General features: G+C 39.2%; 2 protein-coding genes across 2 annotated transcripts in view; one reads left to right on the forward strand and one right to left on the reverse strand.

The window, feature by feature from the left end:
• The window catches only part of MTBP (MDM2 binding protein), a 34,803-nt gene extending 32,052 nt beyond the window's left edge, over nucleotides 1-2,751 (reverse strand). Inside the window, exons 1-5 of the mRNA XM_064442168.1 lie at nucleotides 2,553-2,751; nucleotides 2,036-2,116; nucleotides 922-995; nucleotides 672-817; nucleotides 119-177 (exon numbers count right to left, since the gene is read on the reverse strand). Coding sequence (XP_064298238.1) covers nucleotides 119-177; nucleotides 672-817; nucleotides 922-995; nucleotides 2,036-2,116; nucleotides 2,553-2,634 — 442 coding nt within the window. The 5' untranslated portion in view covers nucleotides 2,635-2,751. The remainder of the gene's footprint in view (nucleotides 1-118; nucleotides 178-671; nucleotides 818-921; nucleotides 996-2,035; nucleotides 2,117-2,552) is intronic.
• MRPL13 (mitochondrial ribosomal protein L13) overlaps nucleotides 2,717-23,585 on the forward strand; it is a 40,291-nt gene continuing 19,422 nt past the window's right edge. The window contains exons 1-6 of the mRNA XM_064442166.1: nucleotides 2,717-2,822; nucleotides 3,519-3,642; nucleotides 8,947-9,040; nucleotides 10,574-10,634; nucleotides 22,434-22,520; nucleotides 22,853-22,974. Coding sequence (XP_064298236.1) covers nucleotides 2,796-2,822; nucleotides 3,519-3,642; nucleotides 8,947-9,040; nucleotides 10,574-10,634; nucleotides 22,434-22,520; nucleotides 22,853-22,974 — 515 coding nt within the window. The 5' untranslated portion in view covers nucleotides 2,717-2,795. The remainder of the gene's footprint in view (nucleotides 2,823-3,518; nucleotides 3,643-8,946; nucleotides 9,041-10,573; nucleotides 10,635-22,433; nucleotides 22,521-22,852; nucleotides 22,975-23,585) is intronic.

Genomic DNA, 23,585 nt, shown 5'->3' on the forward strand with positions numbered 1-23,585 from the left:
AATTCAACTAACAAACTAACATCATCTGAATTTTTCCATTTGACTATGATTTTACCACCTGAGCTTCTAAAGTAAACTCAATAAACTCAAATGAGATTGCTCTTTTAAGAGAGATTACCTGGGGCAGGCAGTTTATCAGCTAACTGATGCAGACTTTCCGCAGCTTCATCATAGATACTAAAAATGGAGAGCAAAATGGTTGGAAATAAAATATAAACAAAGTCATTTAGAAACAAAAAGTTACAACTGATGAATACTACCTGAGGTAAGTACCTTTTACATTTAAAATTCTGCACAAACATACCTAGGCAATGAGATATACTTTTCTCCCCTTTTACTGCGGCAGGGGTAGGCTAACATGTCAAAACAATCTGCAGTAAAACTGGAAGTAGGATTCAAGACAGATTAGCAAGAAACTTCTTTTTGTGTAGATAACCGTCAGCTGTTAGGAAACTGTGACGTTATTCTGAACAGCTCTTCTCATCTGTAGCTAAAAAACTTAAAGCTATATTAAATGAAATAGGATTATTTTCAGTAGTAGTAGGGGATTGTTCATAATTAACTGTTGCTTTGGTAATAACATTTACTTGTTATATTTTCTTGATTCCCTTGGGTTATTACTGTTAAATGTCAGATCACTACACTTTCAATAAAAATAATAACATGCATACTCAGTCATAGACAGTGACTCTCGACTGTTATTGTCGTCTTCCTCAAAATTTTGTCTGGCTCCCAGGCATTCGTCAATACTTGTTTGGAATGAGCCTTTGTTTTTCTCTGGGTCAAAATTAATTTCCTCCCAGTCAGAACTGCAGAACTGATCAAGCAGAAAGAATTAATTAAGCAAAAAGAATTTTAAACATCACAGTTTTAACTTGCACTAGAGACAGGCAGACATATTCTGAAAAAAAAAAGTCTTACCTGATAATAACCACATATAACATGACTCGCAAAATACCATTTCTTTACACCTGGAATACCAGCCACTGAACATGCTGCAAAGAGATAAAACATTGTTTAAAATAATCAATCCACTGCCATCTATTCTTCCTATTGTAATGAACATCTCTGTTGCAAGATACTACGTGAATTATTTCACATGCCACAATGACTTGAGTTCTGCTGTCCTTTGGCATCATAATTAAGTTCTAAGCATATTAAGGTGTAGGTAAGTGTCTTGGCAAGTGTCTAACTATCACTGATCCCCTGACTATTAATGAGTAAGAAAATCTTTGACCTCTCCTCCATTTTGGGCAATATTGCTCTCCATTTGCAGAAGTTGTATCATTCCTGAACTAAATCAAAGCTTTCATAAATATGGTTTATGCAGTTTACAAAATGAGATGCTCTCTCAACATTTCTACTCAATAACAAGCACAGAAGTTGAAAACAGCTTAACATTCCCATCTTCATGAATTTTAACAGCTTATAGTGGTTTCCCCCATGAATCACAATTATTATGACAGCTGTGACAAGATGAGCCTTAACAGCTCAACACTAGATATCCAAACCATGTAAAGAACTAAGAAAGTATTTTTAATAAAAAAAATTCCAAACATCCGACCCCCAAAGTACTAAAGCAGATCTTCAGAAATCTATTTTAACACGATAATATGATTTAATAATTAATCATGGCTTAGGGTTCTGAATTGATACCCAACAGACAAATATTGCTTCCACTGAAAAAAATTAGAAGACATCCTAGGAATAATGAAAACATCAAGCTGCCCACTGACATGAGAAACAAGCCCTTTCCTATTATTCCTTGCTAAACTGGACTAAAATTTGCCAACCTTTCAAAACCCTTCTTCTTTATTTCTTGTGTCCAATCTATTTGATCTCCCAACACCTCAGCTACTGAAATGACATCAGTTCTCCACAGACACAGCAGCAGCAGGTGCAGTCCCACCTGCAGGTTGAGGCACACTGCAGAAACTGGGTTTCCTTAAGTTTCTGACTTGTTTCACCAACATCATGAAATGTGCCAATTCTTTGATTAAGTTTGCCTTACCTTACTGTACACGACTATATTTACCTGGGAATGCACTTGCATCTGCATTTATAGATGAGTTACAGCTTTCTCTCAGGAACTGATAAAGGGTTGCAGAAGTCCCAGCTGGGAAAAACAAAAAGTTTGTCTTAAAACTACTGAATTACTGAAGTTAGGCCTTGCTTTCTTACAAATATAGTATAAAGTTCAGTTAAATATTAGAAGTTTAGCTGTAAAAAGAAACCGTCAACAACAGATTTGCAGGAGTTTAAAAAGACAAATTTTGTAAAATTCTCGTTAAAGTAGCGCATATCTCAGGAACGCTCTACTGAGTTACAGAGCAGTGTCGCGGTAAAACGAAACCCCCCCAAGTTTCTGAAGGTTTGAGTAATTAAAAACTTTTAGTCTGAAAAAAAATCGGGGTGGTAACGGGGTAGGGCCCCAGAACAGCCTGCACGGGCGCAGATCCGTAAAGGCAAGCCCTCCCCAGGCAGGCTGGGCCGGGCCCGGCGGCGGGCGGCCCCCACACGGCGCGGAACGGCCCCCCACCCGCCAGCGGTACCTGCTCCGGGCCCGGGGCCGCCCGCCGCAGCGCCCTCGCCCCTCCGCTCCCCCCAGCTCAGCACCAGGACGTAGCGGTCCATGGCCCGCCGAGCTCGGGGACGGGAGGGAACCGCCGCCGCTCCGAACGGCCCGCGCCGCCGGCCTTGCGCCGCCCCTCGCAGGGCAGCGCTTCCGCTTCCCGCCGGTGCGGCGGCCGAGGGGGCTGCGCTTCCCTTCCCTCCGCCGCGGCGGCACGGCGGCCATGGCCAGCTACACCAAGGCGGCCCAGGTGAGCGGCGCCATCTCCCCCTCGGTGCGGGCTGTGCCGGGGCGGCCGCGGCCTCCGAAAGCGGCGACGTCCCGGCGAGACCTGGCGGCCGCCATGGCGGAGAGAGCGGCCGTGCGGGAGGGAGCGGGCGGGCGCCGGGACCAGGAGGCAGGCAGGAGGGCCCCGGGGCGGCGGGCGGCTTCCCTTCCCCTGGCCGTGCGCTCAGGTGCGCCTGAGGGGCCCGCTGGCGGGAGCCGGAGGGTGGGCGGGCGGGCGGCGGCCGTCCGTGAGGGACAGGGCTACCCGCTGAAGGCGGCTCAGGCCAGTCGTGTTCGCAGAACCGCGGCCGGGAGGGTTGTGCCCTTCACTGAGGGGGCACCTCTTTGATGTTGGGCATTAAGTAGCCTCCAGGGACTTTACAGTTCAATTAACAATAACAGAAACTTGCGGCAAGAGGGCTTCACTTCTGAAACAAAATCCTTAGAGCTGGTAACCTTTGTTACCACCACACGTGTTGGAAGCCCGTGCAGTAGTGGGCGTATCGCAGTGTGTTAGCGGCGTTTTCCATCCGATTAAAGGCTATTTGGAGAGGGTGTTGTTGAAAATATTCTAGTATTTTGGAGTGTAAAAAAGGCGTTGAGCTAATTAGAGAAGCTATATTTATGTATAGTTGTGTGTTCTTTTACTATGTTAAGTACTACCTCTCTTTCCCTTTAGCAATGGGCTACTTTTGCCAGAGCCTGGTACCTCCTTGATGCAAAGATGCAGCCACCAGGAAAAATAGCAGCTGCGACTGTAATCAGACTTGAAGGCAGGCATAAACCTATTTATCATGCACTAAGTGAGTATTGTGGTAGATAAAAGCAAATATGCTTTCCTTTACTTGTATTTTTCTTCTCATTTCAGTTTTAAAATCAAGCCTGATATATAAGGTTACATTTAAAAATTGTTACTAAATTATAAATATCTTCATTTTCCCTCTCATCTTTTTCCTCCATACACCTCTACAACCTTATGTCATTCTCTTTACCAGTCCATATAAAGCTCGTTATGAATTCATAATTTATTTTTAGTAGCTGAATTACAGTGGGTTGAGCTTCTTTTTTTTTTGACACCTTGAAATGTATTTTGTTGCATTGATCTTAGATGTAAAGATCTAATTTACAGTGCACATAATGAAACACTGTCGTGATTCTTGATTAGATTTTCTGAATGCTACTTTTCAGTACCTGCGTCTTGGGGTAGTTCTTCATTCTGAGTAAGGTGCAGAGAAGTCCCGTCTTCATGAGGCAGTGGGCACAAATGGAAATACAGGAGGTTCCCTGTGAACATCAGGAAACATATTTTTACTGTGAGGGTGACTGGAAGTGGTTGCCCAAGAGGTTGTGGAGTCTCCATCCTTGGAGACAGTGAAAAGCTGGTCCTGCCTGAGCAGGGGGGCTGGACAACATGACCTCCAGAGGTCCCTTCCAACCTCAAACATTCTGTGATGATGAGGCTGGAACTTGTCTGATTCTTAAATGGGAGACGTAATCCTTGTTGAAAGATACCTTCTTGTTTACATGAAAAATAATTTTGATTTTCTGTAGAAGATTCAGCAGTAAAGATGCATCTGTGATCTTGTTCATTATGTGTAATGCCGTAGCGCCCGTCTCACGGTGACAAGCATTTTATGGATAATAAAAAGGTGATCCCTCATATTGATGGTACAGTGTTTCCTGTAATACTCATGCAAATTTTTCAAGAGACATTACTGAAACATAAAGGAAGCACTAAACTTCGCTCATACATGTAGAGTGTACATACTAAAATTATACTTGATCTGTTTTTCATAATGGAAGGTAGTATTTTTACTGTTATAAAGATGTTCTAAGTACCAGAGTTCTGCTGTTGCAAATTATTCTTATCCACAAGATGTCACTGGAGACTAAGGCTGTCTGAAAAATAAAGCAGACACTGAGAGGAAATGTTTTTGGTTGTTCTGTGGAAAGATCTTTGATACTTTTATGTCCATGAAGTTATAATAACCTGGAAAGTCATTTCAAGGATAACTTTATTTGGTCTAAAGTATTCTATAAATTAGCACCAAATGCGTTACATCTGAGATTGACATAGATAGGTTACTACTCCTGAGAGACACTTGATAGTCCCTAAGAGAGCAAAGTATGCATGAATTTGTGGTTGGTGTACTAAAGGCTTCTTTCTTCCCCCCGCCCTCTGCCCCCGAACTAACTAGGTTAATAACTAAAAAGAAATATTTTTGAGAGCAAGTCTTATGAGGAGAGGTTGAGAGAACTTGGTTTGTTTAGCCTGGAGAAGAGGAGGCTGAGGGGAGACCTTATCGCTCTCTACAACTACCTGAAAGAAGGCTGTAGTAAGATGGGTGTTGGTCTCTTCTCCCACATTACTGGCGATAGGACAACAGGAAATGGCCTCCAGTTGCGTGAGGGGAGGTTTAGATTGGGTATCAGGAAAAACCTCCTAACTGAAAGAGTGGTCAGGCACTAGAACAGGCTGCCCAGAGAGGTGGTAGAGTATTTAAAAGACATGTAGACATGTCATTTCAGGGCATGGTTTAGAAAGTATGGAAGTGTTGAGTTGACAGTTGGATCTGATGATCTTAGAGGTCTTTTCCAACCTTAATCTTTCTGTGATTCTATGATTTTAGTGTCTGAGAGATAACAGTTCCTTAGAATAACATTGGGGGGGATTTTTGTTTTGTTTTTAATTCAGTATCCAGATACCCTTCCATAGAATCATTATTTATTTATTGTGTTAAAGAGTATCTGGAGCTGAAGTTAAGATGCGGTTAGGGAAAGAAAGAAATCTGATTTAATGTATATTTATTTTCTGCTTTAGGGATAATGTTTCATTATTCTTCAGTGTCTCATATTTTTAGATGCTGTCAGACTGTATGCCTTAAATAAGGGGATACGACCTTTTTCAGGAGTTTTGAATCTGGATTTTTAGTTTTCTCCTGCACCTCCTTTTCTCTTTACCCTCATCCCCTTGCATTCTGTCTTTGTGAGCCGCTTCACAACACAGAACCATAAATAGTGGGCCAGATTTTTAAAAAACTGGGCAATCTGGTTCTTTATGGTGGATTGTGAGCAGGTGTAGGTGAGCCACTTCTCTTGCTTGGGTAGGATCTACTGCTGTCCTTTGCATCCTCAAAGGGAAGGCTAGGCTAGATGTAAGAGTTCAACAAACCCAGCGTGGCCCACGAGTTACTTTAGATTGCCATATTAGTTTATAATAGCTAGAAGCAGTAGCAGAGACTTGTCTTCTAATGAAAGATTTCTCAAGTAGTTTATCAGTGGTGAGCTAACAGCTGTCAACATGTACCTTTAATTACTGTTTAGTCCTTAATTAAAATGTAGGAGAAGAAATGCATGTACCTGAAGCATGTATTTTTACTGTGTGATAGGAATTACTGAAGTTATAAACGTACAGAGATAAAAAAGGGATTTACTGTGGCAGCTTAGTTTTATCTGAAGAGGTGCAATGTATATACTATGTGTAACAAATTGCATATACCAAAATGTAATAGAATATACTGGCCTTATTTTTGTGTATTTCTTGAGGAAAACTTACTTACATACTTCATAAAAGAATAAGTCAATATTATAGTGTGAAAATTGTTGACATGCCTGAGGGCCCTGAACAAGCTGTAGAGGTGGGCCTGCAAGAACCTCAAGAGGTTCGAAAAGGCCAAGGGCAAGGCCCCACACCTGGGTTGGGGCAACCCCCAGTATCAGTACAGGCTGGGGGATGCAAGGATTGAGAGCAGCCCCGTGGAGAAGGACCTGGGGGTACTGGTGGGTGACAAGCTGGACATGAGCCAACAATGTGCGCTCGCAGCCCAGAAGGCCAACCGTATCCTGTGCTGCATCAAAAGCAGCCTGGCCAGCAGGGCAAGGGAGGGGATTCTGCCCCTCTACTCTGCTCTGGTGAGACCCCACCTGCAGGGCTGCATCCAGCTCTGGAGCCCTCAGCACAGGAGAGACATGGACCTGTTGGAGCGGGTCCAGAGGAGTCCACAACAATGGTCTGAGGGCTGGAGCACCTCTGCTGTGAGGACAGGCTGAGAGAGTTGGGGTTGTTCAGCCTGGAGAAGAGAAGGCTGCAGGGAGACCTTATTGTAGCCTTTCAGTATTTAAAGGGGGACTATAGGTGAGATGGGGACAGATTTTTTAGCAGGGCTTGTTGCTATAGGACAAGGGGTAATGGATTTAAACTGAAAGAGGGTAGATTCAGACTAGAGATAAGGAGGAAAGGTTTTGCTATGAGGGTGGTGAAACCCTGCACAGGTTGCCCAGAGAGGTGGTGGATGCCCCATCCCTGGAAACATTGAAGGCCAGGTTGGACGGGGCTCTGAGCAACCTGATCTAGTTTGAAGGTGTCCTGGTCCATGGCAGGGGGGTTGGACTAGATGAGCTTTAAAGGTCCCTTCCAACTCAAAGTATTCTGTGATTCTGCGAAAATAGCCTCAAGGAAGAGTTTTCTTGCATGATATTTTGTGAATATTTTTCAAAAGAAGGATGCAAGTTGGCTGTGTTTCTGGAGCTGGTAAATATTTTTACTTTTTTCCTATTAACTAAAGCCATCCCTGGGGTCATGGGAACAACAGTGTTTAAAGACTAGTGGAAAATAATGCATTAATTTGAAATTTCAAAGGGGACATTAGCTGTCCATGAATTCAGTCTACTTTAAAAAGAACAGGTTGCAGTCATTATTCAGGTAGCACATAGTATCCTGGTTAGTTTCTCTCCTGGCTCTTAATTGTTCATAATTGATCTATTGGTGTGTGGAATTGTTAATTCTGTGTTTATGCAAGTGGAGATCTGTTAGCAAAAATTTCCTTAGATGAGCTTATTCTGTCATCTTCATAACTAAAAGAAAAAAAAAAAGGTGGCACAAAGTCCAGTGTCAGTTCCCTGACATTTATTTAGACATACAGTGTTTTTAGAACTGAATTGTCATCAGTGAAAGGCTGCATCAATGAAGATCTTCAAATTGCATTTGCACTTTAGCTGTAGTAGAAATTAGAGCTTTAAAAGAACACAAGATTAAAAAGTGATAGAAAAATAGGGTATGAAACTGGCATTAATTAACTATATGCTCCTATAAAAACGCATGCTCAATTTAAGTCCTCCTTAGTGTAGCAGCTTTGTTACCTACTGAAAAATGTTTTTATCCAATAAGCCTCTTCCAATATTTACATTGTCCTAATCTGGTAATGCATATGAAAGTCAACTTTGGACAAATAATTTTCCAATTGATTGAATGGATGGTTATAGCTTATACAGCTGATCAAGATGATTACTTCTGAAATGAAAAACTACATATTTTTTCATATTTTCATCATATTTTTGAGATAGTATGAGTTGTATTAGCATTTTTTTAGTAGACATACGCTTTCTGGCAGGGTATTGGTGATAGATTACATGTCTTGCATTTAAAAAACTCTTGATGTGAAAGTTGCTGATATAACACTAAACATATCTGTACGTCCTGCTTGATTCTGCTTGATTGAAAACATAGGTCTTTTCCCAACAGAGCTGTTTTAGGCTTTTTTGCAGGGCTTTTCTCCTTCCCCCTCCCCACCCTCCCCAATCTTTCAGTTTCTTTTAAATTTTTAGTCCTAGGCTACAGTCATTTAATAGAATTATTTTACTTACCCAAAACATTCAGTCCTCCAGTAAACATTGGTACTGTTTTTATGAGAAAACTAAAATGAAGCAAGTATTTAGGATCATTGTTTAGACCTCACCTTTTTTTATTCTGGGTTTTTTGAAATATAGGTGCATATGCAGCATAATGTGTTGAATAAAATAATGCACTTGCCTGTAAGCCAGATTTCCAGATCTTAGCTGAATAATTGCAATGGTTTAATTATCTAGTCTGATGGTATTTTACCTCCTCACCTGCCTTCTATCCTGACAGTAGTAAACAAAATAGTACTAAAGGTTGGTATTTAAGTGCAGATTTGGATGGTGTGACTCAAAAAGCTCAGATCTTTAAATTTGAGCTTTATGAAATGTGTATGTATGTGCTACTGCATATGTATTGCACACTTTATAGTTATTTTGGTTGATTACCCATATGGTTCTCTTAATATTTTCCACTAATTTCTACCTTGTAGGTGACTGCGGAGATCATGTTGTCATAATAAATACAAGACATATTGCCTTCTCTGGTAACAAATGGGAACAGAAAGTATATTCTTCACATACTGGGTAAGCCGTATAATAATATTATTCAAATGAGCTAGTGGTAAATTTAATGTCATATTTTCTTAATAGTTAAAGTCTTTTTTAGCACATTGGTTCAAAAGGGAATTCCTACTTACCTGTTCTGGTTTCTGTTTGCCTGTGTTATGATGTTTAAAATGATCCACACTTTTTATTTTTCTTTCTTTTAATTTTCCCCGGTGTATGTTGTCAGGGAAATAATCTCACTCAAAAGCAGTGAGAGCAATTGAGTAAGGTGACAGGTTTGGTGAGCCAGGTTGTTTTGTGTGAACCCATGAACCCAGTGATCAGCACTATTCTGTCTACTAAGCAGTAGAAAACATTCCTATTGGCACTGCACGTTTAAGATACATGCAGCTGCCAGCTTCAATTGCTTTACCCTTCCAGTACCTATCTACCCAACAGTAAATATCACGATAGATGTATTATTAAATCAGAGGATTAAAAATAAAAAGAAATTGGAAAAACTAGTAAGAAGTTAAATGCTCTCAAGATGTACTGATGTATACAATAGTTTACAATGTATTACTCTGGCAGACATAACTTGTTTACAGGCAGAAGTACAATAATCAATTAAAGACAGTATGGCAATGTTCAGTTCAGTCAAATAATAACAGTTGCTCCTATTTTATACGATGAAAACCCTAAATAATAATCCCTAAGTATCAAAATGTATCCAGTTGGAAGGTTGATAAATTACATTGAGAAAGCTAATTTTGCTAGTACTGATGTTTCAATCCTGAAATTCCTTTGCTGAATTGCTAACAAGTTCTTGTTCAGAGTTGATGGAAATTATTGCGTGCTTTTTTTTCTCCTCCACCCCTATGACTTCTTAAAAATTTTCACTAAAAACTTCTGTGTAAGTTAAAGCACTTGCATAAGTACCTAAGTTGGTTTTGAGTAAATGAAAAGAATTGTACAATTAAAACAAATACTTAAATCTGTGCAGCTCCTCAGTGGACACAATTTAATGATATTGGGTTTATTGTCATTTCCCTTAGGTTGATACCTAATAATGTAATTAAATCAAAATGTAACCCAGCTTTTCCTGACATCTGTGTAGCTTCTTGCATCGCTGTATCATTAAAGTATATGCGTAAATGTGAATTAGTGCTACTTCACCATATTACGTAGACTTTAAAAAGATGGATGCATTGCAGTACAAGTCAGATTTTATTACTGTAGATATGCCAAATCATACTAAGGTTTATTTAAAATAGTAAGAAAATAATACTGTTCAAAATGGTTGTCTCGTATGTCAGCCACAGACTGGTTGTGAGTCTTGATCATCTTGAAATATAGGAAAACAGGATAGAGTCTTTCTAATACGATATAATTGTTGGCCTTGTGAGAACAGCTTCCTTTTTGGAAGTAATACCATTACACTGTAATGGATTACTGTAATGGTATCACTGTATTGTAATACCATTACACTGTTGTTCAAAGTGTAGTGATATTGGTGTTAACATCATGCTTGAGCCTACAGCATTAAGCTTATAAGCTTGTTCTGTTTTCTAGCTATCCTGGTGGTTTCAAACAGGTGACAGCAACTCAGCTCCATTTGAAGGACCCAACCGCTGTAAGTGTTTCCCCTTCTTCCCTTTCATTGGCAAAGCTGATTTGTTTTCATTTAATTAGTTCCCCATAGCAACTGGGATGAGTTACCTGTGTGTCTCAGGCTAAATTGCAAACATTCTGCTAAGGCTGTTAGAAGGTTGGCTTGTGACAGTGTATCTGTAAATAGCATGTTTTGAGGGTTAGATTGTAGGTTGTGCATTTTCGTGATTCTTCCATGCTGTCCAAATGAGCAAATCAAGTTCAGTTGCTTCACTTGTTTTTGACTGATTCACTTGCCTTTAGTTTCAGGGGTCTGACCTTTCTCATAAACCATCTGCCTCCAGTTAGACTTAGCTAAGCTGTACTTCGGCTTAACGACCCTTGTACTTTTCTAAGAGCCAGCAGGAATAGTGCTAATCTAAAAACTGTTAGAAAGGACACCTGCTTCTTTCTCCCGTTAAAATTCAGCTACAGTTTTGTTAAATTATTGTTTTATATCTTTTCTGCAATACTCTGTGTTCATGGTCTGAAAGAATTGGAAATGGTGCTTACATTGAACAGCCTCTTTACTAAATGTCTGTATTAGAGTATTACAAATTCTGAATGTCTGTTGATGTGTTTGCTACTAATTAAAAAAAAAAAGGGTGCAAGATATGAATATTTTGCGATGTTGATTTACACAGTTATGAAATTACTTTCTTGGGGTTTGAATGGTCAGCATTGGAGGTCTGAATTCTCTAAGTACTAGTGTTTCAGAACATGATATGAGGCCCGCAGAGATTAACGGATCTCTCTGTTTAGTTTTGACTTCGAAATGCTTTGGCTTGGGTCACCTTATATATAAAATCATGGAATCATTAAGGTTGGAAAAGACCTCTAAGACCATCAAGTCCAACTGTCAACCCAACACCACCATGCCTCCTAAACCATGTCCTGAAATGCCATGTCTACACGTCTTTTAAATACCCCCAGGGATAGTGACTCCACCACCTCTCTGGGCAGCCTGTTCCAGTGCCTGACCACTCTTTCAGTTAGGAGGTTTTTCCTGACATCCAATCTAAAATTCCCTGACACAACTGGAGGCCATTTCCTCTTGTCCTATCGCCAGTAATGTGGGAGAAGAGATTAACACCCATGTCATTACAACCTCCTTTTACGTAGTTGTAGAGAGCGAAATGTAAAAAAGCTTCTTCCTTTTCCTAGAGAAATTTTATCTGCTGTAAAATTCTTGGGTTTTGTCAATGATTTTTTTACCTATGATTTAGAAATCCTGGTTTGTCTGTCCCAAGCCTCTCTTATACAAAATGTATAAGTACTCAGTAAAAAAGTAGTCTGCCATATGAATTTGCCTGGTTTTCATTTTTACTTTTGCAATTTCTTTCTTTATTTCAAGTGAAATGAAATCTCACAGTTCAATCTTATTTTCTGCCTAGATTTTTTCAAAACAAATTAAATGCTTTTGAGAACAGTCTTTAAGATAGTTGTGATTCCTTTGGGAATTACTGGTAGTTCTGTGTCTAAAATGGATTCTTCAGCCTTTTCCATTTGAGCTTCAGGCAGCCGCTGTGCACTGGGAGGCAGTATAATACAACTTGGTTGTTAGGGCCTGAGAGTCGGATGTTCTGTAAATTACCTTCTGGCATTCGTTCTGAAATACCTCTTTTCTTGCCAGACTCATAGATGAATTTCTGTGCAAACAGAGGAGGATTAAATGCATTGCCAATAACTAAAGCATGTTGGACAGAGGTTCAGCAAATGGTGATGTGGCTCAAGGCTTGGCCTAATTTAGCGAGAGAAACTTTTTTTTAAACAAAATTATGGAGAGCCCTCAGCAATTAACTCTTTCATTCTATTGAGGATGAAGCATTCGGAAGTCCCTCACCTAAAGATATCTCATATGTATTTTTGTCATAATTAATACTAGTGGATTGTAATTACTAGTGTGGAGTAATTCAGCTGATGGCCGTAGGATTATTGGTTTTATTTTCCTTTTTACTTTTTTTCTCCACCCCCCCCACCCCCCAATGTCTGGCACAGTCCTTTTTGTTTCAAGACAAATGTTGGTTAGCAGTTGGACTCAGTGATCTTAAAGGTCTTTTCCAACCTAAATGATCCTATGCTTCTGTGATCCTAATTTGCTATGATATATTCTGTATGTATAGCTCTTAGAGGTTTTGACTTGCAAGTGATTTTATGGCTAGAAACATTTATTCACTAATTGAATTGTTTTGGTGTGAAATACATTGGGAAATGACAAACATGGAAAATAAGATGGTGTTTTATTAACAAGTTTTATTTTTAGAACTAGCTGTTAAAACCTCAAAAAGTATTACTGTAAATAGAACAATGCCTAGCCTAGGTAGCATTTGGATCGTCCAAGTATTGATCTAAATGATACATAGTTATTGTGGAAACTTTTATAAATCACTTTATTTCACTTCTTTGAATTAAAAAAAGACCTTTTCTCTTTTAATCAAGTTAAATTCAATTCCTGTGAAGCCAGTAGAATTAGGCAGGTTGTAGGAAGCAGACTGTATCTTTCTGTGGAATCAGTCTTCATTATGTAAAGCAGTGTTTTCATCCTGGAGGCTACTGCTTCTTCTCTGCCCTTGGTCCTATTGTCTCCTGACAGCTCATCCTGGTAGTGCTTCATCAGGTGAGCCAACATTATTTTTGGAAATAGTGCTGTTATAGAAATGAAAGCATGAAATTAATGGAAGAGACTTCTTCCAAGGAAAAGGATGTTGACATAACACCTTGTAAACTTGTGTGGTGTTACATAGAGATTTTGCAGTGGATATGACTATTTTCAGTTTATGTAAGAAATAGTTCAAGCTTGTAAGATTCCACAAGTGTGTCTATATAGCAGGACTGCAATACTGCTTAGCACTGACTTTACTTACATGTGTCTAAATTCAAACATAGAAATCCCCAAGATAAATATTTTTCCATTAAAGTTTTGTTTAAACATAGTTTCTAGTATACAGGGAGACTGGGTTTAGGAAAAACTGTTATACAGCTAATAGCTAATTAAAGAGGTTATAATGAGTAATTTGATGCAAAATGGTGTAGTTTATGTGAGGGGCTGAAAATCATAAATATAGCTGTCAGTTTCTTCAAAAGGTACCAAGATAGGAGTGGATGATGATCTGATATTCTCACTTAATGGAGGTTGACATCATTGTATCTCTCTTACTAACTTTGGACCTTTGTATTTCTTGCAGGTAGTAGTTAGTGCTTCAGAAGGAGTTGTACTGAATTTTGAATGTGCACATGCATTTTTTCATAGGATCTTAGGATGATTCAGGTTGGAGAGAACCTGAGTAGATCTCTAGTCTGACCTCCTACTCAAAGCAGTGCCAGCTATTAGGTCAGATAAGACTGCTGGGGGCTTATCCAGAATGGTCTTGAAAGCCTCCCGTGGCAACCATTTCCAATCCTTGACTTTTCTTCTTAGTTGAAAAGAATAAAAAAACCCAGTGCCCTGTTGTACATGTTTAATCTCAGGTGTATAATTTCGTCCCTGAGATTGACAAAATATTACTATTTTTTTTTTCACTTCTAGGTATCTTTTATGCTGATACGGGGCACTGACTATAAAAAGAAGTCTGCATTGTTGATGTTTTGTATAGAACTTAAAGTTTCATGTTCATTGTGCCAAGTTTTTCAGCACTTCGGAAAAAATTGTTTTTATGGAAGGGTAAAAATTACAGTGCATTGCCGAAAATATATCAAAAGTTGATAGTCTGGCACATTTTTACCTTTAGTACCTTTGAGTTCCTTAGGGAGCCATGGGAAGGGGAGTGTCTCTATTTAAAATTTCTAGTATTTTCAGTTGTCTGCAGTTCTGGAGAATAGCAGAGAAGAGTGCTCGTCTATTGGACTTGGCCAGGCTACTTTAGGAAGTGCTTACTGAAGAAAAAATAGTTTCTTCACATTTCAGCCTTTTCTTTCTCTGACTTAGATTTAGTGCAAATTCTTAGACCACCCATAGACAAGAGTATTAAATATGTTCTTTAGGTGCAGCATAACAGCTTGTTGCTGTAGTTCAAGAAAGCCTCTCTGTTGTTCAGGTTAATGTAATACTAATATTCTGTATTGTATTACTACTCCCTTAGGATATATATTAGCGAACAACATTCATTTCCATTGTAGGTTGCTAAGACAAATTTGTTTGAAAGGTTTGGTGTGCTTTCTTTGCCAAGAGAGTTGTTTGAAAATAAAGGAAACAGGTAAACCTTTTTATTTGGGATGCAGGAGTTTGGAATGCATAGAAGTTCAGGGGGTTTCTTGATTGTTTTTTTAAAAAAATTTGCAGATTTTTTTGTTTAGCTGTAGAAATGCTAATAGACATGAGACCAACACCTTCAAAATCAAACTTCAAAGTATTTGAATAGGGGAAGACTAAAAGATGTACTTTGAAATCTCACAGATTTGAGAGGGAGCAAAGATTACTTGGGAAAACTCTCTGGAAAAGTCTTATGGCTTTTAATTAAAATGCCTGCAAAATATGTTGACAGATCCGGTCTGTAGAACCAGGTAGTAATCCTGTCAGGACAAAGTTTTCAATCAATTTTTATTCTGTTTCTAATTTTAAAAGCAAGCAAAACCTGGCTTACTTTGTTATTTTTTTTGGCTGCGTCAGAAACTCCCCCCCCACCCCCCAAAAAAAAAAAAATAATAAAAAGAAGGTTAATACCAAATGCTCAGTGAGAATATTGACCTTTGCAGTATTCAGAGGCTGTATTACCACTGACAAAGAAATAATGGGCAATAATTGTTCAGAATGAATGTTACCTGCTAGGGAAGATTATTAAGCGAGGCAGGTAGCTCTTTGGAGATCTGCTATGAGGAAACCTCTGGGGGTGTCAAGGTTCTGGTTTGTTCAGCTGCTGGCACTGATATGAAGGGGCTTAAAATGTTCTAGTTCTCCTTTCGAATGCTCTTTAGCAACTGTTTGCATGTATAGACTTGCCATTATATCTGCATTATAATGATCTTTTGAAGAAAAGCTTGGATAGAAAACACGATTAAACCTTGCTGTTGGTATTTGAAAGCCTATTTTCTTTGCATCAGTAAGGGAGAGTTGATATAATAATATATACATACTAAAAGTCAGTTACTGAAACATCAGATACAGTAGGGTTTTCTTTTATTACTATGGAGAAATGTCTTTTAATTAAGGAGAGCAAAACTTCAAAGTCTGTATTAGTAGGCACACAGAGTTTAGTATGGCATGGTGAGGAGAATATTGTTATGGAACCCGTTATCTTAAAACCTGTAGGTGCTCTAAGTCTTAGAGCTGGCTTGGTCTTTTACTTCATAGTAGACACAAATAAATACTTCCTTGTTTAAAAACAAATCTTAATCCATTTCTTATTTGAATTTGCAAGGCAAATTAAAATATTAATTTAAAGAACACATTAAACTTCTAAGTTTAAGTGCTGAAGAGTAGTGGAAAGCAAAATGGCGTGCAATGGAAGTTTAATTTGTCTGTGACCAAATGATTCTTGTGGCAGTGTTAAGTATACTGTTGCTGTACTACTCATACACCTGTTAGAGGTAGAAAGGTGAAGTTCTTTGTATGCTTTTATAATGTGTGGTGAAAAGAACAATAATGTATACAGAACAGAAAACTGAGAACTGATAGAAGGAAGATGTAGTATCAAGCTGTACCTCTGAGTAACTGGTGTGTCTCCTGAAGTAATTCTAGGGTGGTTTGTTTTTTTTTTTTTTGTATGCCCTGTAATTAATCACTTTATTTTCTCTGGAGCACTGTGTCCTTCCCATGTTCTAGAGCTGCTTCCTGGTGATTATTGGACTTAATTCAGCTGTTAGGGGTAGACTTTCCTCTGGAAATTCGGCCAATTTTTTTGTGCTTCTCAGGATCAAGAGTGGTATTGCTGTGTTGATTTCCTTCTTTAAAGTATGTTTTATCTGGCAAAGAATCTTTCTCAGAACTTGCTCTCCATCAAGCATAGCCCGAGTTGTGCATGAGCCAAAGCCTATCACAAAAACTGAAATGTTCAAGCCTCACACAGTGTTTCTAATAAATATATTTTTAATTTATTCGTACTCATAAAATGCTAGACTGTGTAGTAAAGGACTGAAAGTGCAAGAGTTTTACTAGAGCTGCCTTCAGATTCCTTTCCTCCTCATTAGCCCTTTAAATTGGAATCAAAAAATGTAATGTCATATAACTGTGTGATTAAGAGCATGTCTATGAGCGTGTAAATTAGCCAACTTGGAAAAAAGGTACTGCAGTATTCAAGGTGACAATTGTAACTACAGCCAGTGGGAATTTTGTAATTCAGAAGAAATCGGGGCAAACAGCATTCCAGTACTTTGAAAATCCTCAACTATTAATGCTCTAGCGGCTGTATACATCTGGTGGTAGATGTCTTTACCTGATGGAGAAAGTGTCATGGCCTTTAGGAGTGAGAATTTATGAGGATATGGAATTTTACAAGTTGATAGTACTAAAGATAAAGGACTGGGGAGAGGAGGCAGTAGGAATCCATAATTAACTGAAAATGTTAAACTGTACTGATTATTTTTAAACTGAGATTGATGCTGCATTGAGACCTGTGAGTAGCTAGGCCTCTTTGATTTCTGTGGAATTTTGAACTGGCAACAGGGTTTTATACCTTTCATGTAAAATTAACCTCTTGTTATTTTAATAGTTCAAAGTAAAAATAATTACATAGAAAACAATAAAAAATTTATTTTATTAGAGTGTATTACAAGCAAATGGAAAGATTGTTGTCGTTAATTCCTTAAAGAAAACATCATGTTCTGATGTGTGCTTTTGGAGAGCATTGCATCTGGGTTTGGGTTTTGCATGGGCTCAGTAGGAGACTTTTTCTTGTAATTCTGTACCTTTTTATTTAGGGTTGGTGTGTTTTTAGTAAAACTTGAGCATGTTCAGATAACAGGAGAGCCCTTGCTTAAATACTGGTGCTTGGGTTCTGCCTTTTCTGTTACACGACCTTAATCAAGTTGCAAAAGCAGTTGGTACAACTTCAGTTAAGTCCGTACTTCACTAACTTCTTTGACTTGTCATAACACCAGTTAGTGAAGTTCTGGCTGTAGGCAGAATTTTGGGTATGGAGCTGGATGTAAACTTGGTCTGTCTAGAAGCTGGGTTTGGATTTGCTTTGACTCGTAGAAAAGCCTGAGGCAGAAGTTACAGAAGCTAGAGGTTTTCCAGCACTACCTTCTCTGTCCTAGCTTCCTGTATGGTCTTCTGTTCTGTAGTTGGACTAACTACCTTGCAGTAAACCAATAATAAAAGTACAGACTAGCAGGACCTTTAAAGATTGCACTTCAGCTTGTTTAGTAATACACTTATTTGGCTTTTTACAAGTCTCAAATAATAGTTTATCACCACCTCACCCCTATTTTTCTTTTTTTCTTCTTGACCAAGGTGAATGAGGTTGAGGGGTGGGAGTTATAAATCTGCCTTTGAGCTGTTCCAGCATGGAAGTTATGATCTGCTGCAGAAGCCAAGGCTTTGTTTCCTCTTTGCCGCTACTGCAAGTTGCTGGGGCAGGGGACGTGCCTGCTCAGACTCAAGGTTATTGTTCCTCTCTCTTGTTCTCTGCATGGGTGTAACGCATAGATGGCAATATTTTCAAGTGACTCAGATGTTAAAGTCTCTATGATAATCACAAAAACATGCAGTTACAAAATGAGCTGTTCAAAATGTTTGGTAAGTTATAAGTTTGTTTCCTCTGAGAGTTCGTTCAATTGCATTGAAGCTCCGGAATGGGAGAGGCTGTAACAGTGAAGTCCAGTTTCCTGCTCTGGATCAGGCAAGGATTTAATGTCTTAATCAGTGATGTAGACAGTGGGATCAAATGCACCCTCAGCAAGTTTGCGGATGATGGCAAGCTGAGTGGTGCAGCTGACTCACTAGAGGAAAGGAATGCCATCCAGAGGGACCTGGCCAAGATCAAGAACTGGGACCGTGTGAATCTCAAGAGGTTCGAAAAGGCCAAGGGCAAGGCCCCACACCTGGCTTGGGGCAACCCCCAGTATCAGTACAGGCTGGGGGATGCAAGGATTGAGAGCAGCCCCGTGGAGAAGGACCTGGGGGTACTGGTGGGTGACAAGCTGGACATGAGCCAACAATGTGCGCTCGCAGCCCAGAAGGCCAACCGTATCCTGTGCTGCATCAAAAGCAGCGCGGCCAGCAGGGCAAGGGAGGGGATTCTGCCCCTCTACTCTGCTCTGGTGAGACCCCACCTGCAGGGCTGCGCCCAGCTCTGGAGCCCTCAGCACAGGAGAGACGTGGACCTGTTGGAGCGGGTCCAGAGGAGGCCACAACAATGATCCGAGGGCTGGAGCACCTCTGCTGTGAGGACAGGCTGAGAGTTGGGGTTGTTCAGCCTGGAGAAGAGAAGGCTGCGGGTACACCTTGTGGCAGCCTTTCAATATATAAAAGGGACTATAGGAAAGACGGAGAAAGATTTTTTTGTTGTTGTTTAAAATTATTTGTTTGGTTTGATTTAGTTTGTTTGTTTATCAAGGCCTGTGGTGTCAGGACAAGGGGTAATGGATTTAAACTGAAAAAGGGTAGATTTAGATTGGACATAAGGAAGAAATTTTTTACTGTGAGGGTCGTGAGGCACTGGAAGCTGTTGCCCAGAGAAGTTGTGGATGCCCCATCCCTGGAAGTGTTGGATGGCCCTGGAAGTGTTGGATGGCCAGGTTGGATGGGTCTTTGAGCAACTTGGTCTAGTGCAAGATGTCCCTGTCCATGGCAGGGGGGTTGGACTAGATGAGCTTTAAAGGTTCCTTCTGACCCAAACCATTCTATGGTTCTGCAGTCTGCCTGGCAGCAAAAGGTGGTTTGTGCTTCACGTGAGGGTGTTTCGGGTTTGTTTTTTTTTTTTTTTTTCTTAATATTGCAGAACTTGTGGTAATGCACTTGCATGTGTGAGAAGGCACAAGAAAGCCAAACAAGTTCTTGCATAGCATGGAGATTGGCAGACATACCAAAGCATACCTTGGATTATGCTTATTGTGCTTAGCATACTTATCTTTAGAAACCGCTATTGAATATATAATTATCCATGATAATTCATTATCCCTTATTATGCTCCAAGTCCTGCTTTCATGTTCATCTGTTGTCACCTGAGGTCAGTTCTGCAGTGACTGTACACAACGTTGAAAATATTTCTTCATTGTTTGACGTGAGCATATAAATCAGACATTCTTTTCCAGTGTGACTTTTTAATAGACACATTTTTACAACTAAAAGGTTCTCTTTGTAATGTAGCTAAAAACTCAGGTCAGATTCACAATCAGAATAGACCAGCTGTTTGTCTAGCTCACTGATTTGTTTCAACAGATGTCTGTGCCACATGCTGCAGAGGAAAATAAAAATCAGACACAAACTTTAGTTGACTGAAGAAGTAAAATATTTAACAATGTTCATTAAAGTGTTTTAAAGTCTCTCTTTATTGGAGTAAAATCATTAAATAACTAACTCTGTGTATCTCTAGGCCATAGGTCATATACTGAGACGTGTATGGACAGTTTATTAATGTAAGGAATTAACACTGGTTCTATCATAATCTGAAGTTAAAATAATTTTTAGATAAAGAAAAAAATCCCCACAGTTAGGCAATTTGTTGTGAAGTCTCTGGATCTGCTGTTTTAGATCAGATGTATTTTGATCTTTCATTGGCTATAATGAAAATATTGGGTATTGTCATGGTTTAATCCCAGCCAGCAGCTAAGTACCACACAGCTGCTTGCTCACTACCCCACCATCACCACCCACACCCACCCCCCCATTGGGATGGAGGAGAGAATCAGAAGTGAGAACACTTGTAGGTTGAGATAAGAGCAGATTAATAATTGATTAACAATTGAAATAAAATAAAGTAAATAGTAATAATAATATACAAAGCAAGTGATACATGATGCAATTGCTCACCACCTGCTGACCGATGCCAGCCAGGCCCCGAGTGGTGGTCGCTGCCCTTCAGCCAGCTCTCCCCAGCTTACATCCTGAGCATGACGATGTATGGAATATCCCTTTGGCCAGTTTGGGTCAGCTGTTCCAGCTGTGCCCCCTCCCAGCTTCCTGTGCACCCAGCAAGGCAGGGGAAGCTGAAAAAGTCTTTGACTTAGGGTAAGCACTACTTAGTAACAACTAAAGGTCAGTGTGGTATCAACATTATTCTCATCATAAATCCAAACCAGAACACTATACTCGCTACCAGGAAGAAAATTATCGCAGCTGAAACCAGGACAGGTAGAAAGGAAAATAAGTGTATGAAATGAAAATTACTAATGGTAAAAGGGCTGTTCACATGAGCTGCTGTTAATATCAATGTATTTTCCTATGTTGTTATGGTGTGTCACTTGTTTTTCAGTATTCAGTGAAGTAAACCATTGAAGGTTCATTTTCTGTCTTTACCTTGCTTTTTTTCTAAGCACATGGTATACTGACCTAAGTAAACTCTAGTTTGCTGTACAAGCATGAATAGGTTTTTATCCCTAAAAGCATTAGTTTTCATCTCTGTTTTTTAATAGTTGCTTATCAATTTTATACTAGAGAAGGGGTCAACACTATACATTAGTCTGCCCGACCTGATCTATTTCTTTTATCATCTTGATTTATTACATTTGTCCACAGATCTGTGGTTCGGGCTGCATAACATCGGAAAATCTTTGTGATGTTGAGGCTTCTTTAAATGCCTTCAGAGTTTCTCAAGACATAGAGTACATATGTATGAGGATCCTAAGAAAATGTTACCATCTGTTACACAGCAAAATTAAAATAATACTGGGGTCAAACTATCTTGAGTGTTCTCTAACTTCAGAATCCAAGTAGAAATGCCTACAAGTTAAAGAACCTGCGCTTCTTAATTAATTTCATTTGCAACAATTAATCATTCCGTCTTAAGTACATGGTTCTAGCTGGGAACTCAGTGATTGCCTCTAAATTATGTCTGCATGGCTTGGAGCACAGGCAGAGTGGGTTTCCTTCTACTTACCAGATTGCACGTAGGTCTACCCCTAACTGCTTTGCTGACCTTTATAAAACACTTTTTGTCTCCTACAGTTGCATGCCTTGTTTTACGTTTACAAATGTTCCCCTTCTGGGTGAAGCCCGTAAGTGTGCTTTATTTAAATTACAGGCATCTACATGAGATTCCAGGATAAATCCTGTTGAATTTTGTTACTTTTCAGTGACATAATCTAGTGTAGATGCCCAAATTCTAGTCATTCCTGTTGCTCAGAAGTGAGATTGTTCATCTGGAACTAATAGCAAGGGAATAAATTACAAATATATATAGTATGTTCATAATGCAATGTATTGTTATGTCAGCTTTGCTTAAGATATGATGCATAAATTATATAGAAGATACAAACACAGCAAATTACAGCGTCAAACTAGCTGCTGGGAACACTTAGTAAGTTTGTTAAACCTTGTTTCTTTTTCCTCAGTAATGTGTGTATATAAATGTGCAATATGATATGGAGTTACCACAAGCTTCTCAATTCTTTTTGAAGTTGAATGATCATATGCAATCATCCACAGTGCTAAATATAGTTCTTAACTTTCTAAGCTGAAATTTTTTATGTGGCCCTTAGAGTAAGTGTTTATATGGTAGGGAGTAAGTATTTCTTCTTCCAAAACAGTAAGTCTGGAGCACCTTCTGAATGTCGTGCCAGAGTTCTTCAGCATAGAAGAGGCTGACTGAAAAAAGTGACTAGTGGAATGAAGAGGGAAACACAGCTTACCTTCTTCATGTTAGTTGGAGCCTGTCTGGTTACTTGTTACCATGTTATCTTTCCTCAGATTGTTAAACTGACTGTTTATAGAATGCTTCCAAAAAACCTTCAGAGAAGAACTATGATGCAGAGGCTGCACCTGTTCCCAGAAGATGTGAGTAGTCATGCAATTACATTTTCATTCCTGTGTGATTTGGAGGTGAAGAGGGAGTGGTAGCAATAGCAAATCTCTTGTCATAAGCAGGTAAATTAAGAAAAATCAAGCTGCTTTTTATTTATGTATCTAAATGTATTTGAAATGTTGATGCTTTTTCTTTATTATTTCACAAAATTGTGAGATAAAAGACATGCATGAGATTGTCTTCTGTATTTAGGTCAAACAGAATGAAGAATGCAGTAGCGTTGCCAATTTTGGTCTGGATTTGGCAGGAAGCAGTGTTGGTTTTTAAACAATTAAATAGCTAAGGCTGTTCTCACCTGCCTCAGGTTATTCCAGAAGATATACAGAAGAATCTTCTACAAGAGATTCCTCAGCCACATGCAGTCCCCAAGAGGTTAGATGAATATACACCAGAAGAAATTGCTGCCTTTCCGAAGGTTTGGACTCCGTAAGTATCTTAGTTTTTGGTTTTTTTTAAAAAGACACTTTGACTGAATATGTACTGTATAGGCTTGAAAAAAAAGTAATTGTTTTTCTCTTTATGTCATCTTTTTGGAGGGAAGAGGTTATTAAAGCAAAGAACATCCATATTAGAAGGGAGTGGTTGCTAAGTTTTTTGTATTTCTGGCCTTTCTTTTAATGAGAAAATCTTTCCTCAAAATCATGTTTTAAACTATTCACTTCGTCAAAATAAGTTGAGTAAAAGATGAGTAAAAAACTTCATTGCCCAATTTGAGTTGTATGTGCTCTATAATCCATAACTGTTAGCCGTAACCAAAGGAAACACCACTGGCTCTGTGAGGGAATGATTCATTGGGCGGAGGAATTCTTCAGATTCTATCCAGAGGAAGGGAAAGAATTCTCCTGAATTAGACCTTGGAAAGTGGATCTTCAGCAGGGAGCATGCCATATGTTTATTTAGATAAATAGTTTCTTTTCTATGCACAAAATCAGTTCCACAGTACTTGCAGGGCACATGAATGAGTATTTGTGGTTTGCTGCATACAGCAAACCACCATATGCAGCATTGAGTAAACCTGCTGGTCAAAATGATGTGTA

This window comes from Phalacrocorax carbo, chromosome 2 (genome assembly GCF_963921805.1).
Source record: "Phalacrocorax carbo chromosome 2, bPhaCar2.1, whole genome shotgun sequence".
Taxonomy (NCBI): Eukaryota; Metazoa; Chordata; class Aves; order Suliformes; family Phalacrocoracidae; genus Phalacrocorax; species Phalacrocorax carbo.